Raw genomic sequence first — 24,126 nt, 5'->3', positions numbered from 1 at the left:
CTGAAAACCCCACAGCACCATGAAACCTGTATCATGCTTAAATTGACAAACCGTACATCATTAAATAAAAGGTAATTTAATACTGAAAATGTGATATAAACTGCTGAGGTGGCTCCTTTTCTGCTTAGTTGCAAACACACAAAGCTCTGAAACCGAACACACACACACACAAACACACACTCGACACATTTCACACCATGCTAACTTGCAATTTTGTACATGTCTATTTTTTCCCTTTCTTACATACACAATCTTTCCTGACTCAAACATCTAAATGAGAATATACACAGACTTATAATTACTAGCTTAAACCATTACCCAAACTCTAACACTAGTCCTAAACTTAAACTTTTTAAAAAAAGGTTTAAAATAAAAACATTTTTTAAAATGTTTTACCTTTAAGGTTGTCCCTGAACATCTCCAAAGGAAGGTTTTCTCAGATTTAGCTAATTTCTGGGGATGATTTTCAGTATTCAGAAACACACAAACATTGCGTTTTACCTTCAGAGATGGGGCAGGTGAGCACCTGGGCGCTATAGGAGCTGAGAGGGGCCACTCGGGCCGAGTGTTTCTTCATTCTCTCCTCTTTCCTGAGCTTTTGGAAATGTGTGTGTGTGTGTGTGTGTGTGTGTGTGTGTTCGTGTGAGCGGCACGGCTCAACTCCTCCGACAAACCCACTTCATCCCCACGCGCATCTCTCCTGTCACTCCCACAGTCTCTTTCTTGTTCCTCTTGATATCTTTTACTTTGCTGCTCTCCTGCTGTTACTTTGCTCTCTCTGCTAACGGAACTTCTCTTTCTCTCTGGCTCTCACACACTCTCAACGTGACACATAAAATCGCACAGTTTCGCTCTAGTGTAGATGCTGCAGTGTCATGCTGCTATCCTGCGTCTCCTAGGGAGACTGGGCTTCAAGTGTGTGTGGAATGCAATCATCCCCTTCATATCTCTCTCTCTCTTTCTCTCTCTCTCTCTCTGTCCCCGCCTCTTCTCCTGCTCAGAGTATCCTTTGCTCTGTTTGGAAGGTAACCAAGCAGCTCGGGCTAATTATGCTGCATTGGTCCCTCTTCCCTTTTTCTCTTTCAACCCTTCGTTCTTTCTGCTTTTACAATCTGCCTTTTTTCAAGTCAGTTCTATATATACAGCATCCAGTGGCTTAATAAAGGCAGTATGATGAAGATGATTTAGTAGAGTAAAAAAGTAGCTTTTGTCTTTTTCTTGCTCTCTCTCCTTGCCCAATCACGCCCTTTCCTTTCTTCATCAGCACTTGTGCTCCACTTGAAGGCCCTTCACTGCTCGCTTTAGCAGAGGTCTTGTCTTGCTGTCTGAGTCTCTGTAGCGTTATGCTAATAAAACAGAGTACGGAGCCTTGTGGGACTCCATAAAAAGTACTGTCTCTGATTTCTGTGCGTTCCTGGATGAATCCGATCTCTCCTCTTAATCACACAAAGTGACAGGAAGTGGGAGTCTGGGATCGGTGCTGTTAATTTCAGATTTTGGGATAGAACAAAAACACACAAAAAAAGATTTCTTGTGAAACACACAAAAAGATTTTTGAAGATTCTTTTTCGTATTATGCAAGGATACACTGACCATATCTACTCCAACTTTCTTTTTTCTGTGGAATACGAAAGGAAAAATGTTGCAGAATGTCAGAGCTGCTCTTTTACATTCAACAAAAGCAGTGACCAGGGTTATGAGAACTAAACTGAACGCTAAAAACATTTTTTTCTAACTGAAATTAAAATAAAAACTAGCATAGTTTTAGTTAGCATAGTAAGATTTGAGAGTTTGCCTGTTCACACAAAGATGAATTTTAAGTGTGAAAATTCTATGTGATAAACATTTTAATTAGAATAAATGGCTGTTAATGTATCTTCTCAAACAGACTTGAAAATTAGCATGTGTCAGTGTGATTGATTGCTCTAATCTCTTTTCAATTGCACTGCAACCAATACGATTTTCTGTTTGAAAACATGTAAATATGGTTTGAATTCCTTTATTCTCAAGTGGGTATCAGAAACTAAAATGTGTGCAGTGATTTGTGTACCGGAGTAACCATGGTGTTTCTGCTTGTCCAGAAGCGCCACCTACTGTCATAGAGTGAATTATCATCATATGCGAAAATCAGACCGAATTTCCATGCCAAACATTCATGTTGGCTTTGTGGTCACCATATTCTTTTGCTTTATGGAAAAGAGCAGCTTAAACATTCAACAAAGTATCTCATTTTGTGTTCCATAAATAAAAAAAAGGTTTGAAACGTTATAATGGTGAGTAAATGATAAGAGTTGTTTTTTTTTTTTTTGTGAACTATCCCATAAAAGTTATTTCATTCTGTGAGCTGTGCTGTGCTGAGATTTTATCGGACTAAAGGGAGTCTTCAAATCACAGACCGATTTGATTATCGAGTAGACCTTTAGCAGGCCTGCCTGGTCGGTGTCCATTACACGCTGCCCCTGTCTGCGGTTTTTATGGCATTGCATTTAATATGTCTCGATGATGCTTGTTCCTGTGGCCCTAGCTATTCACTCGATTAGCGATACACCCACACACACCTATATCTGCTTCTTCCATTGTCACACAACCTTACATACTGTATACACACACAAAAAGCTTTCTGCCTCTCATTCATTCATTCATCTTGGCTTTGTTTAACACCACACACGCAAGCATGCAATGCCTCTAGTAATGCACTGAGGTCCGCTGCATACTCCTGAACTCAAATGAAGCGTCTTTGCTTAGCAAGCACTCATTATACTGGCAAATTTGCATCAAGTTTTGAATAAGAGTCATATTTCTCGGATAAGCTCAGAGCGTGTCACCAAACAGCAGCTCTGGTTGTACGCTGCCAGGAAATGTGCTTTGCTGCCATTGTGTTTAATGCCTAGTACACACTGTCCAATTTTGGGCTGTCCCAGATGAAAGATGACCAATTGTGGCGATTTCTGTGGTTGTGGCTCCTAAACTGCGGTCCTAAGTTGTGCGGGGAGAGAGGTTCAACGACGGCCGTTGTCATGGTCTTGCAACCAAAGATAGCCTGCAATAATTTTCTGACAGTGTCCGAAATTTAGCATGATCTTATCAAATTCGTACAGTAATGTATTTGTGTCACGTCTCAGTGCTCGTTTGTGTTTTGATTTGTTCCGGTTTGCCATTGTTCTTTTCCCGCCACTCCTTTGTTTCTATGGTTACCGTCATTATCAGTTCAGTTGTTTCACCTGTTTAGTCATCTTCGTCATCTGTCTCACCTGTGTTCTGTTAATCAGTGTAATCTGTGTTTGTATTTAAGTTCTACCAGAAAGACTCGGGAGAATAAATACTGTGACAATTATACATTTATTAACAGCCCAGCAAGCAATAAAGTTCTTTGGCGTAGGCCCCGTCCGTAGCTCGCAACACACCATGTTTATTGTTTATTGTTTACACAATGAGTTCACTAAATTCAAATGACCTCCACTAGCCTAGAAATCTAGACGCACCCTAGCGGCAGCAAAATTTATTTTGCAGCCAATGTAGTCTAGCAACTCTCCGTTGACTTTCAAGCTGGAAAAACCAAACTCTAGTCAGGCCAATCACATCGTGTATAGAGTAGGTGGGGCGGGCTTAACATAATGACGACAGAGTTGCGACGGTTCCCTGCTACTTGAAAACAAAGAATGGCTGCTGCTGCTGGCGAAGAGCGGTCTTTCGAATTGGCTTTGGCCGCGACTCTGGAGGACTTGAAATTTGAAAAGACAACTGTTTATCCCGCCCCTCGGATTGAGTTGTGCCAATAGTGAGTTGCCAGACCTAACATCTTGATGTAGGTCTGGCTTGCCAGGCTAGATCTCCACAATCACCAGATCCTCTAGAGCATCTTTAGGATGTGGTGGAACAGGAGATTAACATCATGGATGTGCAGCCGACAAATCTGCAGCAACTGTGTGATGCTCTCATGTCAATATGGACCAAAATCTCTGAGGAATGTTTCCAGCACCTTGTTGAATCTGTGCCATGAAGAATTAAGGCGGTTCTGAAGACAAAAGGGTGTTTCAAAGTGGTATTAGCAAGGTGTACCTAATAAACTGACCAGTGAATGTATATTAATTACAAATAAATGTGTGTGTTTGTGTATATATATATATATAATATTCAAATAAATAAAAATACAATTTTAATTAAATAATTATATATTAATATTATTATATTAATTAATAATGTTTATAAAGAAATCTTATTCAAGGAGTCCATTTGCTGGTCCACATAACATAGCACACACACATAAAAACATACACCAACAACCACATACACCCACTCAACTACAGTTAACTCAAGTACACATAACCTACTGCTACAATCTGACTAGGAAATTGATCACACATTTGACTACAGTTTGAAACAAATGGTTCCATTAGTGACAAAAAGATCTGGCACTATGTCAAAATGACACTGAACTGAGTTGATCGTAAAAAAAAATGTGGCCCCCAGAAGCATTTGGACAGTTAAGCCACATTTAAAATGTGTGGATTTTATTGCATTCTGTGTCTGCATCATTGCATCTGCAAACAGATGATGCTAAACTTTCTATTGGGGCTATCTTCACTTTCCTCATTTTTGTAATAACTGCTCCCAGGGTGCTTTTTAGTGTGTGGATTAAGTCAACTCCCCTTCAGTTCACACAGGTGTCCTATTAGAGTAACCCCAGGTGTAGGTAATGGCATTAGGCCTATGTTCCAGTTAGACAAACACAACATGTCTAAACACTACCGTTAAAGTTTTGAGCTGGTAGTTGTTGTTTTTTTTGTTATGGTCATCAAGGCTGCATTTCTATTTTAATCTATTTTAAAATGTAATTTATGCATGGCAAAGGTGAATTTTCAGCAATTTTTTCGGTGTTTAAAGGCTGGCCTACACTAAAAGATTTGTAAAAATCTTATCAGATTTTCAAAATGTGACAGACCACAGTTTTGTTCAGAGTTTTGTTCGCACAAACGACCCGAGTCCCGACTGTGAACACAGGAAATTTGCTAAATCTCTCGTGGTCAAACGTGACTTTAAAGTAAACAAACATGGCGCACAACGGGCAAGAAGAAATGCTGATAAAAGTGTTTAGACTGGTTGAAAGGTTTGGATGAAATAGAGATGGTTATATTGATACAAGGATTCGTGGCTCTACCATTGGAGAAAGCGTAACGGCTAACTTGGATCATGTGTGCCTTGATAACCAATCACATTACAGCCTTGACAGCCTTGAATTTCCGTAAACTGAATCATACCTGTTGTGCAATTGTCCATGACTTCTCTTATCAAAGAGCAGTTTTTTTAGTGTTAACTCTAAAAATAGATGCATCCAAAACTACTGTTTAAGAGCAAACATGCTGAAGATGTTGAACATGTTGCTAATGAAGACATTAGCGGACAGGCTGTCAATGTATTAAATGTAGCTATTTCCTCACAGAAGCGATTTATTCAGCGTAGTGAAGCCTCTCCTCCATTGACATCCATTAAAAAACGGCCTCTTGTCTCCTTCCCAGCGTCAATCATGTGTGTCGATATCTTTCCTGTGTTTGCAGCACATGCATACAGCTCTTCACCGCCAGAGACACCCCAGCAGTGCATAGAGAGAGAAATCTTAAAAGACAGATTATATTTCCGCAGTTCAAGTATAAGATTATATTACATATTCACACATACTTGATGATGGATTTTGTGTCAGGACTGCATATATTTTGTGAATTGTGATGCCAAGGAGAAAATTAAACCACAGCTTTTTTAATGACTTAACTTTTCTCTTGCTGATTTATTATTAATATATTGCACTCACTAATCTATACTTCCATTATGCGACAGAATTCATGCACTCCTGTACGGAAACTAAAAAGCACACACATGGACCTATACTCACTAGAGGTCTTATTTTCAACCTGTCTTTTTCAAACGGACACCTGCCATTTGAGATGCTTGTTGTTTCGTCCCAACGCCCCCCTCCTCTCTCATCCCTGCCATAGCAACGCCTGGCCCTTGTGTTCCACCTTCGATATTGCCACCGCGGCCCCATTCAGCACCTTTGTCATTTAGATCAGTGCCATGTTCTTCCACCATTGTCCACAGACCTGCTGCGTCCTTTATGCACGTCTATTAGCTGCGTTCTACGAGACGAGTGCGAGACAAGAGTAGAATAGTGCACCCACGCGCTGAGTGTTACACACACTTCATAACCAATCGGTCAAAACCCCATAAAAGACTTACAAGAGCCGAGGAGCTGCGTGATCTCCATAAATATATACTTTCTTGTCTTTATCAATTCAGTTCAAAAAGAAATTCTAATGGTCAGACTTCCGCTGTTTGGACGCCACCTGGTCTTTCCTGTTAACAAATATGTGAACAACTATGGAAGCAAATTTTTCGCCACATAAAAATAATAATAATTAGAATGTCAATTATGACATAAAACATTGATTTTACGAGATTCTAAAATCATGTCATAATCATGGGATAAAAAGTCAATGATGACATACTAAGTCGTAATTATCTGATAAAGTCAAAATGATGACACTCAGTTACGAGATAAAAAGCATTATGAGATAATTATGACAAAAAGTAGAAATTATTTATGAGATACGAAGTCATAACTACGACAATATTGTTTGACTTTTTAATGAAATAATTGTTTATCTCATAATTAAGACTTAGTATCTCATAATTTTGGCTTTTTATCTTATAATCATGACTTGTTTCATAATTTGACTGTTTATCTCATAATTATGACTTTTTATGCCCTAATAATCAAGGCATTTTAACATTGATCATTAAACTAATTTACTGAATTTTCATGCTTGTTCTGTTGTCAAATGTCTTACTAGTTTTCATATAGAGGCTTTGCATTAAATGTTTATTTTGAATTTTATATGAATAACTACAGTATATTTGACATTAAATAAATGTCCTTACTATGTGTCTTTAAGTACTATTTGTAACAACACATACATTACACAAATATAATATTATCACCTACTACAGTCAAATGAAATAAAATTAAATGTATAGGTAGCGCAACTCTATTTAGACTGTATAAGCTCTGCCCCCATTTCCATTCTGTTGTTCTGAAACCGCTAGCGCTGTGGTTCTGCAGCTGGATATATCACAAATTTTCAGATAATAAGATATCAAAACATCTTGCAGTTTGAACCAGTGAATTGGATCTAGGGATCAATGTTAAGCTGGTTAGTTTCAGTAGTTAAAGGATAATTCTGGTATTTAGCACTTTGAGTCTCTTTTCTGGTTTGTTTTGGATGAACTAGAGTGGTGGACACAGAAATTTTGATGATGGGTCCTGTCTCGACTTTTTGACTCGTTTAGAATCGCCTTTGACCGCTTCAGAGTGGCTGGCTACGGGCATGCACGAACATGTCCTTAAAACAACCCTTAACATTCGTTTTCAAAACTGTGCAACTCACCAAGTGGTGGTGTTCGTTGATGATTAAAAACAAATATATCGGCGCAATGTATGATTTCAATCCGTGTTATTTGCTAGAGTGGAACTATTTTTTCAGATACCTCACAACCGCGTATAAACTTCCGCTCGATATTTGAGTCTGAAGCGCAGTAATATCAACGAGCAATGAGTCCTCCAACAGAAATCAATGGGATTTTACAAAATGCCAAATAAAACACGACAGAAACTGTATTTCGCTACGCTACTTGTTTTGGAACATCAACGAACACCACTAACCACTTGGTGAGTTGCACAGTTTTTAAAATGAACGTTAAGGGTTGTTTTAAGGACATGTTCGTGCATGCCCATAGCCAGCCACTCTGAAGCGGTCAAAGGCGATTCTAACCAAGTCAAAAAGTCATCCAAAACAAACCAGAAAAGAGACTCAAAGTGCTAAATACCGGAATTATCCTTTAAAGGCAGGGTAGGCAATTTTTTTTTATAAACACTTGTTGCTATACTGGTTGAAACTCTCTTCACATCTGATAGCAATTAATAATAGAAGTAGTCTAAACATTAAAACATGTACATATATCTTCTGTGGAAGTCTCAGGACCAAAAAATTATCGTCCAATCATTGCGTTTGGTCCTACCTGCCTGTCAACATATGTATTTCCATACCTCCACGCACTTGCAGACAGACAGTCACCGAGCGGCACAAAACAACAAGATAATGCTGCGTTCATGCCACCCGCTACGTTCTACAACGCTATCAACACCATCAACGCCGAAATGAATCTGCAGCAGTCAGGTGGTAAAAGAGCTGAGTTGTTTACGTTCATTATAATTGCAATGTGCTTTGAGACATGGTTTATTTAACGCCATCTCTCGTGACGCTGCAGACTCCGCTGTGTGTGTTCATTTGTTTAAGAGGATGTGTGTCTTTGAAGACTCTCTCTGAAGGGAGGCGGCCGGGGTCTTATGCTTTCAAAGCTAGCCTGCTATTGCTAGCCTCTCTGAAATTGTCTACCCTACCTATAAGCCCTGCTGGTAGATGGTGTAACTACAGCCACATGCAGGCAAAAACTGTTTCTATGCCATATAAAAATAATATATCATATTTATGGCTCAGGTGATTGACTCACAAAAAAAGTAAATAAGTGCCCATGAGCAAAATTGGCCATGTCTATATTGGTTCTTTAAGGGCTGCACAAATACACTCTCAGAAAAAAAGGTACAAAAGCTGTTACTGGGACAGTACCCTTCAAAAGTGATCTAATATGTACCATTTAGGTACTAATATGTACACGTTTGGTACCAATATGTACCTTTGAGGGACTTAAATGCACTCTTTAGGTACAAAGGTGTACCTTTTGAAAAGGTACCGTTACAGTGACAGCTTTTGTACTTTTTTTTCTGAGAGTGTAGGAATAACAGTTAGCTTTCTACAGGTACAGTATATTATACATCTGTTCAACCACTGTAAAAAGAGAGGAGTGACACCTTGTGTCCAGGCAAAGGGGTTGCAGCTCCTCTCTGAACTCAAACCTTATGATACGTTGTGGCCAAATAGTCATTCCCTAACCCTAATGCTAACCACTAACTGAACCCTGGTAGCAGCAAATGTGCACATGATCAAGATTTACCCCATGATCCGTATTAATAGCTACTCTCAGAATCAGCCACATCTGAAGTAAAATATGAAAATATGCAGTAAAATGATTCACAATTTGTCAGTGTCAGTGGGACCATCACTACATAAGCCTGAATCAATGAACGAGTGAAGAGATATATGTCAAATGACCAGATGGGGGCAGCACAAGAGTGCACAAAGTATAAAGCATTCAGCCAATTTTGTGCTGATCTTGCAGCATATGAACAATCCCTGATCAGTGATTTACTAAGACTGAAAATGGTTTTAAGAGGTTTTATGATAATGGCTTAAGATCACCTCCACAGACCCAGGAAAGTTAGTAACATGTCTGAAAATCTCAATGCCTGTAAGAGAAGTTTACAGAGATGTCCAAAAAGTTTGGAAAGGCCCCAGGCAAAGTGGGGGTTTGGACAACATCAGCATAAATCCTTATCATTTTGTGATGACTTTGCATTAACAAGGGATAACACAAATTATGCAAACATTTTATTAAATAAAAAGGAATTCAATACTAGAGCTATTTATGAATCATCTCTAAACTGTGTTCTGATTGGTCTGTGTACTAACCTTAATTAGAAATAGTTTTAATAATTAGTAAGGTTTAAATGAACTTGAGCTAACATGAACTAACAATGAAACATTCACAAAGACGAATAAATACTGTAACAAATGTATTGCTGTTAGTATGTAACAAATGTATTAGTTAATGTTAGTTAATGCATTAAATAATAAAGTGCCCCTATAATGCTATTTTAAAGTCTCCTAATTTTTAATATTTAATGGAACCTTAATGTGAAGTGTTACCAAATAGTAACTGAAGTAAAAAAAAAACTTAATTTAAAAAAAGAAATACTGTATAGACATATTTAGAAAAACAAAATGAGACTAAATTGCCACTAAAATAACACTTACTTGAAGTGTGAACATTATTTTTAATTTTTTAAGGTGATTCAAGGACGATTACTCGCGTCAGCTGTCCGTTCTGAAGTCTGTAAAGCTCCCATGTGAGCCCACAGTTAACAGCGCCGCTCTGGCTAAGCAGATGAGAAGAGTCCCATTAGACTTGTATCTAAAAATAGCTCTCTTAGGCGAGGTGGTCTGCAGTCAGAGCGGCCGTGCAGATACATTTAGATGATCACTGACTCGGGCATCTCCATGTATGAGAGGTCAGAAGACAACAGATGACACCAACAGACTGTTTCTGACAAAGCTATGCTGGATGATTCTTTCGTGCTCTAATGCAAAATGGGTTTAAAGCGTTTTTTTGGGCAATTAGCAAAATTTTAGTGTTTCGGGCAAGTAAGTGGGGTAGAGAAAGGGAAAGGTCGGTTTTCCATCCAACTATTTTGATGTGCATTTTGAAAATGCGCATAAGAAGTGTGCCACACAAGTCGCAGATGTAGTATAGGTCATAAGCCCCGCCCTCTCCATGTAATCTAAAGGGACGTGAGACAAACTAAACAATCAAATTAATTACACATCAAAATGTTTTTTTCCAAAGATGGTTTCTGTCATTTTAGGTAGTTCAAGTGTTCGTTTTTAAAATAAGTTTGATTTTAGTTAGCTATTTTATACTATAAAAACAGGTGTGACGTCATGATTGACAGCTGAGATTGACAGCTTCTCTGAGCAAAGTAGTCACTGAGGCACCAATGGACTTTTTCAGGATTTTCGGGAGGAGATTGGAGCTTTAACTTTAATTTCTATATTTCCACGACTGCTTATTTCACTCCGACATAATGAGTTGTTCAGCAGTAAACTGCATACTAACTGATTCTGCAGGAGTGTGGACGGGACCTTGATATCGCGGCTCTACCTCATGTTCACTACTGCACAGACTCCGGCTACAAGATGTCAGCGCCATATTTGGACATCGGCGGCTTCACTTCTCTAAAATGAAAGAGAGTGAAGGTGCGTCGTCCATATTTTTTTATAGTCTATGATGGAAACGGACAAGCGAATATACTCTAAAAATTAACATAGAAATGTAATGCTTTAGACTCAGATGATCTTGAGTTTTGTGTTCGTTCAAATGCGCGTTAAGAAACCGTTTTTTCCGCATACTTATGATGTGTTGTGAGAACTTGTGACCAGTTGTACATGTAAAAACACCATGGCATGGCATTCTGCATTAAAGGTGCAATATGTTAGATTTACAGCTAGTGTTTGAAATGGGTACTGCGGTCCAAATTCAAAATATTTGAGAGGGTTTTTTCTCCCGCCCCATCCTCCTCAGACTCACGCTCACGCGGGTTGCCAGAATGAGGACATGCAACAGGAACGAGTGCCATGGACAATGGAAGGCAACGAGCCTTACACTGTAAGTTGATTAGTTCAGGTATCCGCGTTTTAATATGCCTCTGGTCCTAGAGCTTTTTAGATGGACGCTGAGGCTTTTTAGGTCCAGTAGAATCTGCAATCTCTGATCCAGTTCGTTTGCTGGCTTCCGTGGCTTCCATCACAGTGTTTTCTGCCGACTGGCAACCCAGGGTGTCAAAATACTATTGGGTAAACTGGCAGTGGGCGGGATCACACAGACCAAAACAAAAACAGACATTACCAGTACGACAAGGAACACACATTTCAAAGTAGAATAACTGGCTGTAGCATTGTTTCTCGAGAGAAAGAAGCATGTGAACATAGCATGTTTTCTAAATCTCTGCAAACATATTATGGTATTTTTGTGCTTTAGTACAGTCAAAAATAAATAAATAACATACAGCAAACATAGCCCTTGACATTTATATGGAATTCAGAATTTTAAACTCTAGTCATTTTGCAGAGCCTACCTACCAATGTTGTGCCAAATTCTTCCCCCTGCCAGATTATTACCCCGCACCACCCCATAAAAGTCCTCAGTAGGTATATGATTATGGAAGGGGGGCGGGGTTAGGAATAACCAATCAGGGAGCGGCCTCAACTAGGGTGGTAATAATGTGGAAGGGAGTCAAAATTAGGCACAACACCGGCGTATGAGCATAGCAGCTGTTTAAGGCCCCATATTTCATCAGTTCTTCTGCGTCTCCTCACAGCATTTAATAAAATTATGTCCAACAACACAAATAACTCTCTCCAAAGCAATGGGCTCCATCACAAGTTCCCCCAAGATATAGATATAGATATAGATATAGATATAGATATAGATATAGATATAGATATGTTTGTTCATGTTCCTGCTCAAATTAAGCCCTGGTAAAATGTGTGATTTTTTTTAATTTTTTTTTTTAAAGCTTTTACTTTTTGATAACAAGTGGCTAAATAGGACACATCAGAGATTATGGATTTTTCATAATATAGAACAAAAATAAAACAAATCTAACATAACGAAATACACTGAGCATTTAGTACACCTAATTAACAAAATAACAATGTCCAGCAGTGACATCTAAAGGTAGGAAGGAGGAGTGCAGTGTCTCTTTTGTATCCTTTGAGCGCCTTGCATTGTCAAAAAGTCCTAAAGTGAGGAGGAAAAAGTGAAATGATGATACAGAGGATCGAGGATAGAGTAATGCAAGTTACTTTGTTTTCCTGTTTATTGATTGAATTTGTATTTCCTGCAGCCTGAGGCTTATCCATTTCACTTTTGGTGTGAAAGGGCCTTTACATTTGGCAAAATTATATATATATATATATATATTTTTTTTTTTATTATTTTTTTTTTATTTATTGTTATTGTTATTAAAAAACTAACAAGCAAGCTCAGCCCATTTGAGAAAAAGCTAAAAAATAAAATAAATGCAAAAATAATGTAACACATTACTTTCTATAAAAAGTAACTAAGTAAAGAAATTAGTTACTTTTCAGGGAGTAATGCAAATATTGTAACACATTATTTTTTTAAAGTAACGGCTGTACTTTATTTTACAGCATGTGCACTTATGTGTACTTACAGTGTACTTAAGAAAGTACTGGTAATATAAGGCAACTAAATGGGTTAAGGTTAGGTTTAAGGGTAAGTTCAGGGTTAGTACCTAATTATAACCAAGTTACTGTAATTAATATAATAAGTACATAATATGTACATGGGGAACAGGACTGTAAAATAAAGCGCTACCAGAGTAACTTTCCCCAACACTGGTGTTGAGTCAGGTCTTAAAACATAGTCTCAGAGGAAACATTTCAATGTGGCACCTTTGCATAAAAAAATCTTTTCGGGGTATATTTGGCTGATCACAGTATTTTCTAGCTTTTAACTATATATAACTTTTTTTGTTTGTCTTCATTTGAAAAGGCATTTCAATAAAAATTTTTTTTTGTTTGTTGTTGTTTTAATTGGCATATTTGGCACAGCCCGTTATGTGTGATGTGCGAGTGGCAAAGATGAATACAGTACAGATTTATCGTCACCATCCATCATCCTCAGGGACTTCATCACACACAAATGCATTACACATGATTCATGTACTTACATACTGCACCAGTGTAATAACGGCACACCAGGGACACAGGCCACTACACCACTGCTCATGTATTTCATTTAAATCCTGCATGCTGCTAACAAAAGCAGAACCTTAAATCTGTCCTTGTCAAGACTCTTTCGATTGCATTACACTAGACTGAGGGTATTGAAATTCAGGAAAGGCACAGAGACCTATAATTAGGATCCAATCATCACTCTACTCCATTCACATTGTCATTTTAAAAGGTGTTCAGTAAATCAGTGTCTACTACTGTTGTGTTCTGTCAGATCACACTTCTTGCTTTATATATTGCTTGTGATTTCTTGTTTACTTGTTTGCACAATGGCTTATTATCAATGCATATATGAGTATGCTATATGATTTGCTTTATTTTATATTATAACAAAATTCATTCATAAAACATAAGCCAATAAAAATGTATTTAGCCTACAACACAATTGGCTGCAGAAATTTGTAAGATATTTATATTTTGTCACTGATGGATCTAAACTATGTAAAGCAAAGTGGCATTTTATTATTATATCTTTTATCGTTATATATATATTACATTTTAGTTTTCAATCTGATTTCTCAAATCTAATTTCCCCCTATTCTTTATATTTTTATTCCTTCATATTATGTTCAGTATCAGTCAAAAGTTTGGAAACATTACTATCTTTAATGTTTTTGAAAGAAGTCTCTTATGTTCATCAAGCCTGCATTTATTTGATCAAAAATACAGAAAAACTGTAATATTGTGAAATATTATAACAATTTAAAATAATGGTTTTCTGTTTGAATATACTTTAAAATATAATTTATCTATGTGATGCAAAGCTGAATTTTCAGCATCATTACTCCAGTCATCAGTGTCACATGATCCTTCAGAAATCATTATATGCTGATTTGATTATAATATATATATTTGATTTTATTATAAATTTTAGAAACAGTTGTGCTGCTTAATATATATTTTTTAAATAACCTGTGATACTTTTTCAGGATTATTTGATGAATAAAAAGTAAAAAAAATGAACAGCATTTATTTAAAATATAAATCTTTAGTAAAAATATACACTACCGTTCAAAAAAAAAATTCTTTCTTTTTTTTCTGAAAGAAAAGTGAAAAAAAGTGATGGTAAAGATTTCTATTTTTAGAAAAGATTTCTATTTTGAATAAATGCTGTTCTTTTAAACTTTTTATTCATCAATGAATTCTGAAAAAAATACCACAGGTTCCAAAAAAAAACAAAAAAAACATTAAGCAGCACAACTGATTCCAACACTGATAATAACTAAATATCAGATCAGCATATTAAAATGATTTCTGAAGGATCATGTGACACTGAAGACTGGAGTAATGATGCTGAAAACACAGCTTTGCATCACATAAATAAATTATATATAGTATATTCAAAAGAAAACCATTATTTAAAATTGTAATAATATTTCACAATATTGCGTTTTTTCTGTATTATTGATCAAATAAATGCAGGCTTGATGAGCATAAGAGACTTCTTTCAAAAACATTAAAAATAGGAATGTTTCCAAACTTTTGACCGATACTGTATTATATCCTGTTATTTCACCCCATCCTATTCTGTATTAGGCTATTCTACATTCCATCCTATTCTAAAACTTAGAAAGTTTTGCCGACTAAATTCATGTGTTGATCAGATTTATGTATGCAGCACGCACAACTTGTGAACAAAGCAAGATGAGACACACAGCATGTGTTTTCTCCACATTCACATCGTATAAATTCATCGTCCAAGGCCACCACAGTGAACAGACTTGGTCTCGACACCATTACAAAGGCTACATTTTTTATTGCGTGTGTATTTAAACACTTACTTTTGTGGCTGGAGTACCCGGGGTTATAGCCATAATAGCCTGTAATTCGTAAAATCCGATCCTCAATGTCATGGAGCCCGTTGGCCGTCACTTGAGGCGCTTGATCCCAGCGGCTGTTCACCTGCGGAGACGCCTTGCCCGGTAACGTTAGGTGCGGGCTCTTGCCTGGTAGGCGCGGGCTCTTGCCTGGTAGGTGTGGGCTCTTGCCCGGTAGGGTCTCCAGGCGAAAGCAGGGCTCCTCTCCCGAATCCTGGATGTCCGTGCTGCTCATTTTACCTCTGAACGGGCAAAATGGCAGCTTTCATGTAACAAGCGATAACCATACGAAACCCGCTGTTGAGAGCATCACCCGAGTCAAATTCCAGCACACGTTTCTTTGAGGAGTATCTCAGGGTTGTTGTGTGAAACTTGCCCAGCGCGTTTACTTTCGTGCATCAGACAGCAGGGGGCGTCACGCTGCTCCGAACAGATGATAGTAAACACTGGAGGTCCGATTCACTTAGTGAATCGGTTCGTTTCAATGAACAGCTCCATAAAAACCAATCGTTACTTTCAGTTATCATCGTTTTATTATTGTGGTAAATACATTTTTAGATACAACTTTAGTAACGGAATTTGTCTGTTTTTAACGACTTTAAAATGCTTTTTTTTTTGGTTAAGGTTTAGCCTATATTAGCCACCTGACAGTTTCACAGTGATTTACAAACGCTGTGCGATTCGATTCGAATGAATCATTAAAACGAACCTGTTCAAAAAAAAATTTCGCTCGAGATTCGGATATAACGGAGAAGTTATAGTGCAACAGTGGAGTGCAGTCGTTATTACAAAAGTGGAGACACAGTGTGTGTGTGTGTGTGTGTGTGTGTGTGTGTGTAAAAGGCACTGCAGGGACAAAGCACACGATCTTCATACTATTGCATGCTAACTAGTGGTAATTGGTAAATGCAATCTTAAAGAATTGGGTCTAAAGGAGTCACTGAAATATTCAACACAGAAAAGGTGGGAATGAAAGAGGGATAGCCTATGACAGTGAACAGTGTGATATATATATATATATATATATATTTTCTGGAAAATGCTTTGGACCAGGCATATATTAGACAGACAGACAGACAGATAGACAGATAGACAGACAGATAGATAGATAGATAGATAGATAGATAGATAGATAGATAGATAGATAGATAGATAGATAGATTTGCCTGGACATGATTAGCAAAAGTGAAGATACATTGTTTGTCCATTCTTGAATTGCTCTCTCTGTTTTAGTGCACATATGTTACACTTTAATACTTTAGAGGCATGCGGCTGTGTCTCTATATTGTTTTCTTCAAATATTTACGAGGCTTTGCCTTTGAGAGTGAGATGGTGCCACAAGGCTATTTTGTCCAACATATAACATTTGTTTTGATACAATAATGGCTAATTCATGTTTTAGTTAAAGCCACAGAGGCACAGTTGTTGTAAACTGTTATCACTTCCACTTTAGCCACACAGTTTGAATCTCTCCCATGCCAGTAAGTACACAACTTTTAATCTAGAGCAAAGCACTATAAAATGCCTCTGAAAAGTTTTGAGTTGCTGGTCTCAGCTTTGCGCATCTCTGCTCAAAACCAATGCTTCTTGCACAGAACATCCAGTCGAAAAGTGCTGAGGTTCAGGCCAAACCTAGTCCAATATCCCAAGCCAAGTCTATTTCAGTGACTCCATATGGTTCTGTAGCAAATCTTTAGCACTCTGTGTGAAATCGATCTCCGGCACATGAGAGAATTTTCTCACGGTGCTCTCGGATTTTCTATGAGAGAAGGACACATGCTGAGTTTCATATGTGGCCCAATTACTGCACCAGACTCTTTCAGCTTCGCTACCCTCACTCTTGGCTAAACCTATCTGCTCTACACATTGCTTTGTTTCCTTTTGTTCTCCTTCCAGCCTGCTATGCTATCGCTGTCTCGTACCATTCTTCACACTTGCTGGTATTGTTTGGTGGCCAGAACAGCAACTTATGACTCTCAAGCCCAGAACTTTTCTACACCATTCAGAATGTATTCCATTTCAGCTCGTTTTTTTTGAATAGCCAATGATATACTGTACAGTACAAAGAAATTTTGGGTAACACTTTATTTTATAGTGTCCTCGTTTCACATACTTATTATAGTATATAAATTAGGCATAATTAACTATCCCTTATCCAAACCCTAATCCTAACCCTAACACTATGTACATGTTGCTAATTAATATTACTCAGTACTTAATTGCATAATTACACTGTAATAAGGACAACTTAAAATGTAACCTTTACGTTTTGGTAAAACATAAACATATAATACAATTACATTTATTTTAAACATTTTATAATGGAAAATCATTCATGTAAATAATTGAATTATTTGTCTAATCATTATTTTCAAAATATTTTCAAAGATATTTTTGAAGGTAAGAATTTTTTTGTTGTTGTTGACAAATAGGCTATCATGAATTATGAATATATAAATATCACCACATTTCTGGAGTGTCACACCACATGGCATTTTACAATCTGGACTAACCTTGCCTTGTCATACAAAAAAAGTCAAATTACTTGATATTTTTAATAGATTATTTACCTTGACATGCAGTCATGAGGAGTCATGCGTTTTATGCATTTTGGTCAAATTGCATGACTTTGATTTGGCACACAAAAGGGTAATGTTTTTTTTTTAACATGACATAGTTACATGTTACATACAGTACGTACTATAGTAATAACAGTAAATTATGCATAATTACAAGCAACTATAACCGTAAACCAAACCCTAATTTTATAGTAAATGCATGTAATTAATTAATATTACACAGTACTTATTTGTGTAATTACACTGTAACAGTATCACCTTATAATAAAGTGTAAACCACAAAAGTTTTTCAAATAATATACTAAGCAGTGAAGTACTGTTGTGTTGGGGAAACCTGTTTGCCATTATTTTTTATAATTCATTTAGGGCAGCTGATGGTACAGAAATGACACACTCCACCTTTAAAAAGCATATTTTAAGCCCTTTTGGTTTTGTCAAACATATTCTGGATCTTGACAATAAATGTTACTTAGTATTCACTGACTGTAACCACCCTTTTATCATTCATGCTTCAAAGAGTACTGGTGTAAAATAAGAGCAGTAATCAGAAATAGTGGTTGTCTGTTTTGTAAGAGTGCTGTCAGGCAGATTGCTTCAGCGAAGAGGTCTTCAGCATGATAATAAGGGTTGGACGTAAATGACTGTCCTCTTCACTCACCATGGATTCTCTGCCCAGAGAAGAGACATAGTTAAGTCAATAAATCAATAGGTGAACGTACTATATCTTTTCAAGGGCAATAGAGTTTGCCTGCTCTTTCTTCTTCCTGTTATTACTTTTTTTGTCATTTGCCCTCTGAGGGAGAGGATCAACAAAAATTCATCATCAGAAAAAGAGAAAGGGTGTGTTTCCTGTACAACAACGTAACTCGCTGCTTAACTATACGATCATAATTGAAGGAATCAGCTAGTCACGTTAGAAAAATCAGCTAACCGTAGGGTATATTTTTGCAAATTTGTTGTTCAACCATGTTGGTTAATGATGTTACTAATAATAACTTCTTTTAATGAATATGCTTGAGATCGAACTAATGCTAGATCAGGGGTGCCCAATCCTGCTCCTGTAGATCTTCCTTCCTGGGATGCGTTTCCCGTGCAACGGCGTAAAGCAAGTATAGGCTACTTCGTTTTTTTTACACGCACGTGAGCATATTCGATCGCACAGCCTTGCGAAGTGTAATTCAGTAGGTCTATAGTGAAAAATTGGCTGGGGTTTGAGACTTCTTCACAGGCATAACTCTCACGCAAAGTTTGCACTTTGTTTGTGTGATACCCACTAACTCATCTTCATGGTTTAAAATGGAAAAATTTCCAATATTTTTATAGCACCAATTTCGAGATGATGGACAACCGTTCACATTTCACGTGATAATGAAAATTAAGCAAAAATATTAAAGAAATTAGTGAAAAGTGAAAGAAGTAAATTAATGTAAATTAATAAAAGAGGTGCCATAGTAGGACTGTACCATGAACACGCAGTTGGTTTGGAAGATGTGGGTAATATGGTTTATCTATTTTGAAGCATAAACTGGAGCAACAGTTTGCGAAATTGCAGCTATTTGATAGCTACAGAACTTAAAGATCTCCCTCTTCATTTTCTTTCTTGTTGCATTAAAAATTATATGGTTTAACTTTTGTTTTCGCACAGGCGCAGTGAGGGAAAAAAAACTGAGTTTAGGTCAATCGGTTATTAGCTCTGCTTCAACTGTGCGATACCCTCACGAGGGGCGACCAAAATTTCGGACATGCCAGAAATTCATCCGACCATCCAATTGCCGGTCGGCACGAACACTGCACGACAAACGACGCACAACAAAACTGAAAATCGGCCCAACTCAAGTCGCACAAGTCAGAATTCAGCTCAAAAGCGGACAAAAATCGCACAGTGTATGCGCACTCTCTCAAAAAATGGTGCTGTAAATCTCTTGACAAGCTAAAAGACGTATTCGAAATAAAAGATAGATTGTACTGAATGTCAGCTTGCTTATTTTGCTCAAGATAAGGATTCATTACAGTCCTCCTGTAGTCAATAATTTTATCCCCTAAAACTAATCTTTGATCACCAACATGACATTTTTAAACGTTTTTCCTTGAAAAAAAATGTCTTCATGCCTTAAAATAGCTTGAATGTACCTCGACACCCTTGCCTCATTTATTATACGGTTCTATGAATATGCAAATTAGCCCTGCCTCCACTCACTCACACCAGTTCAGAGATCCCCTCGTTGATAATCACACGTTGATGTGATTGGTTACAAGGTAGTTTGTGACGACAGAAACACCTGCGATTTCAAAACGTGTTTTTGAGACTGTCTTTGGTTCACTGCAGTTTTAAGGAGAAAATGCTCTGCAATGGTGTCGACTTTGAATTTGGACATGGTTCGTCTTAAACCATATTAAAAACACCACATAGGCATATAAACAACATTAAAAATGTGATTTTCACCACAGGGGGATGTTAAGTCCACATGTCATGCAAACAAAACCACAGGTCAAGAGCTGTAGTTCGTCCAACCACACAACTGTTGGTTGGAATATGGTTTCGGGGGAAGAACAGACTCGTTGAACTATGCTGATAACGACGGAACTAACGGACTAACGATGCTTTCGGGAAATGCACCCCAGACAGACATTCAGTGCGTGACTGGAGCCTGAGATGTCTGTCCAGCTGCCGCAGGAATGAATTTCTGTAAAGAGAGAGAGAGAGAGAGAGAGAGAGAGAGAGACTATTGTAATGAGATACGGAAGTGTCATTAGGCCTACATTGATTCCAACTAAATTAGTGAGAGAGAGACTAATTACGAACGTCTGAGATTATGCTTACATTTTCAATTTGATTTAGCCTCTTTGCTTTTTTGTCCATCAGATCTTGAGTAAATAGCCTTGCCCTTGATGCATGCATATTACTGTTGATCATGGTTAGGGATTTGTAAGTATTGACACAATATCCTGCACCATTTGTGTTATACGGACATAACTTATACCTCAAATTAAACATCTTATTGAGAAGAGGTATGTTATTACTTTTTTAAACAAACTTATGATTTTTGCCTGACAGATGATAATAGGCTACAGCAACTGCATAGCAAGTAGAAACACTAGAAACCAATTTTCTAATGACAAACTAGTCAATAGGCCATCTTTGAAAGGAAGATAGTGGATGCTTGGTTTGTCAGGCAGGGGAATTAAATGCTAAATTAGCTAATGTCTTACAATAATAAAGTTTAGTTCATTAATATTGTCTGTGTACAGTCCTGTGGGCCCCCAGGACCATAGAGGACTTTAGTTGGCATCCTTTATCATAAGGCTTTTTGCAGCATGCATGCATGCCAACCAATATTTTTGCAAAAATGTATCTATTTATACAATTCACTGCCATTTCCAGTTGAAATGAACACAAGTGGCAGTAAAACACCAACAACATTTATTCCTTTTAACACAATTTATTATTACAAAGCAGATTATTGATTAATAAATTCTTATTTTGTGTGGTTTCTTGCACAATACTATGTTATGAACTCTAATTTACTAATTTACCATAGTGCATGATTTGTAAACTAATAAATTTTGGCGTTTGCATCACATAATCAGCTCCATATGTATGACTTTTTTGACTTGGTAATCTTAAACAGTAGCTTACCTTGGGCAGCATTGCACTTGCGATGCGGAGCGCTTGTGTACGAGTCCCGTGAAACATGAGTCACTATAAAAAAGCTTGAAGACAAAGACTCACAAAGAAGATGAAATGCCATGGTTGCTTCAGCAAATGTGTTTTTAACTCATGTTTGCTTTCGTTAACACTATCAGTAAGGTTTAGGGTATGGTTTAGTGTACCTGGTTCTTTTCAAACTAGATAGAGAATTAACGTTTAAAGCATTAGTTCACCTCAAAATGAAAATTTCCTGATAATTTCCTCACCCCAATGCCATCCAAGATGTTCATGTCTTTCTTTCTTCAGTGGAAAATAAATTAAGTATTTTGAGAAAAACATTTCAGGATTTTTCTACACACAATGGACTTCAATGGCAACTAGAATGTTGAAGTTCAAATCAGTGCAGTTTCAAAGAGCTCTGCACAACCCCAGCTGAGGAATGGGCTCTTATCTAGCGAAACGATCAGTCATGTTCTAAAAAAAATAAAAATGTATATACTTTTTAACCACAATTGTTCGTCTTGTGCTGGTCTGCGACACGCCACGCATTGCGTCATCACGTTGGAAAGGTCACGAGTCACGTCATCTTTCTAAGTTATTTGTCTGTGTACTCCGGTTCAAAAAGGTAGGGAAGGGTGAAAAATTCCATCTCATTTTCTCTTCCAACTTCAAAATCGTCCGACATCTTTGTTTTAATTTATTATTATTATTTTCTTCTTTTTTTTCGTGACCTTTCCAACGTGATGACGTAATACGTGGCACATCGCAGACCAGCACAAGACGAACAATTTAAAAAGTATATACATTTTTATTTTTTATTTTTAGATAATGACCGATCATTTCGCTAGACAAGACCCTTATTTCTCGATTGGGATAGTGCAGAGCCCTTTGAAACACTTCAAAGCCCTTTGAAACGGCATTGATTTGAACTTCAACATTCTAATTGCCATTGAAGTCCATTGTGTGTAGAAAAATCCTGAAATGTTTTTCTCAAAATACTTAATTTATTTTCCACTGAAGAAAGAAAGACATGAACATCTTGGATGGCATTGGGGTGAGTAAATTATCATGAAATTTTCATTTTGAGGTGAACTAATCCTTTAAGCCCTTTAACTGCTGCAATACCTTTAACTGCTGCGATACGTACAACAGCCAATGTAATAAAACATTGCCAGATTCACATTCAACCGAACACGCTTTTATCGCCGCCGTATACGGTGACGCGAAACGTACAAGAAACGTTATATAATGTCACCACAGGCACATGTTTCCAATGAGTCCACTGTATCACAAGTCATTTCCCTCTAGCCTGACTACGTCAGACTTCGTACTTCGCTCAATTTCATTTCGCTTCTGTACTCAGTCTGAGACAGCGTCAGAGCTTTCCGTTTTCCTCCGGCCTGAAAACAGCCGGCCAATCAACGAACAGAGGGCGGGCTGAGAGCCGTGACGTAGACGCTGATTGTACCGTGGATGCGTAGATTTACTTCACAAAATCTGCAAAAGTCGTTCACAGCCATGTTCACTCCGGTATTTCGCTCGATGGTTTTGTTTTCGCATCATACATGTGTTTACAGTGGAAGTTAGATGCGGCTGAGCATGCGCATAACACACGCCATAACCAAACGTTATGTGATTGGCTTACGGGTAACCAATGATTTTAAACTTCAGACAAGCGCCTCCCCCCCCCCCGCGAGAAAGAAAACGCTTTTCAATTATGCCATGCCAGACTCTGTCTACGAAGCAAAGCGAAGTAGCAGAGTTTGGTATTACCAGGCTAATTTCCCTCCGTTTTCAACAGAAAAAGGCATAAAGTACTTGAAAGGCACAGTGATTCTGTTCAAAATATTGCTGACCCTTCTGTTCTGTGAGTCGTTGGATTTATAGTACTGGCATTAGATCACAACTCTGCTCAAAGTATCTGCTCTATACGCCCTTCTTTTGCACTTCACCAAAACGCTAATGTGAGGAGATTAAAATTCAACTTCCATTGATTCCAGGAGCCAATAGCATGTTCCTCGGTCAGAGCTATCATGGCTAATGAGGCAGATGGCTGTTAAGCCTCTATATTTAGAACTGTCAGGGCCATGGTATTGGATATGCAATCTTTTAAGGCAAATTAATCAGGCAGACCTTTTCTAATCAGTCAGACCTCACATGATTTATGTATAAAATATACATACGTATTCAAACAATTCATGAATGCGGTGCTGTGCTCTTCATATTTAAATATTCAATTCCCAAACGTATGTATGCATTACATAGAATGCCTTCAGAGCTCTCTGATGTCATGTGTATCGACTATGAGGTTTTAATATCTGTCATACAGTATGGCTATCACACATTTCATGTGCAGGGACACTTGAAGGAGAGCGGTAACCTGAAGTCTCTTTTCTCTTTCCCAGACTTGATGGGTCACCTTCACAATCAGTGTCTTCACAGCCACTTCCAGCTGGAATAAATATTCCATGTGTGCTATAAAGATAACACTTAGCTGTTATAGAGAGAATGGGAAGGTTTTCAGGCAGCATCAGTAT

General features: G+C 37.6%; 1 protein-coding gene across 3 annotated transcripts in view; it reads right to left on the bottom strand.

The window, feature by feature from the left end:
- slc35f4 (solute carrier family 35 member F4) overlaps positions 1 to 15,727 on the bottom strand; it is a 31,468-nt gene extending 15,741 nt beyond the window's left edge. For 2 of the 3 annotated variants that reach the window (XM_084096007.1, XM_084096008.1), the window contains exon 1: positions 15,326 to 15,727. In XM_084096007.1, coding sequence (XP_083952133.1) covers positions 15,326 to 15,596 — 271 coding nt within the window. In that variant the 5' untranslated portion in view covers positions 15,597 to 15,727. Of the gene's footprint in view, positions 1 to 501; positions 630 to 15,325 lie in introns of those variants that run through there. The other variant, XM_084096009.1, reaches the window with a different exon arrangement.
- Between the last annotated feature and the right edge of the window lie 8,399 nt (positions 15,728 to 24,126).

Source organism: Abramis brama (genome assembly GCF_963993115.1).
Source record: "Abramis brama genome assembly, chromosome: 21".
NCBI classification, from domain to species: domain Eukaryota; kingdom Metazoa; phylum Chordata; class Actinopteri; order Cypriniformes; family Leuciscidae; genus Abramis; species Abramis brama.
Note: the sequence above shows the minus strand (reverse complement) of the source record. Positions and strands in the feature narration are given on the sequence as shown.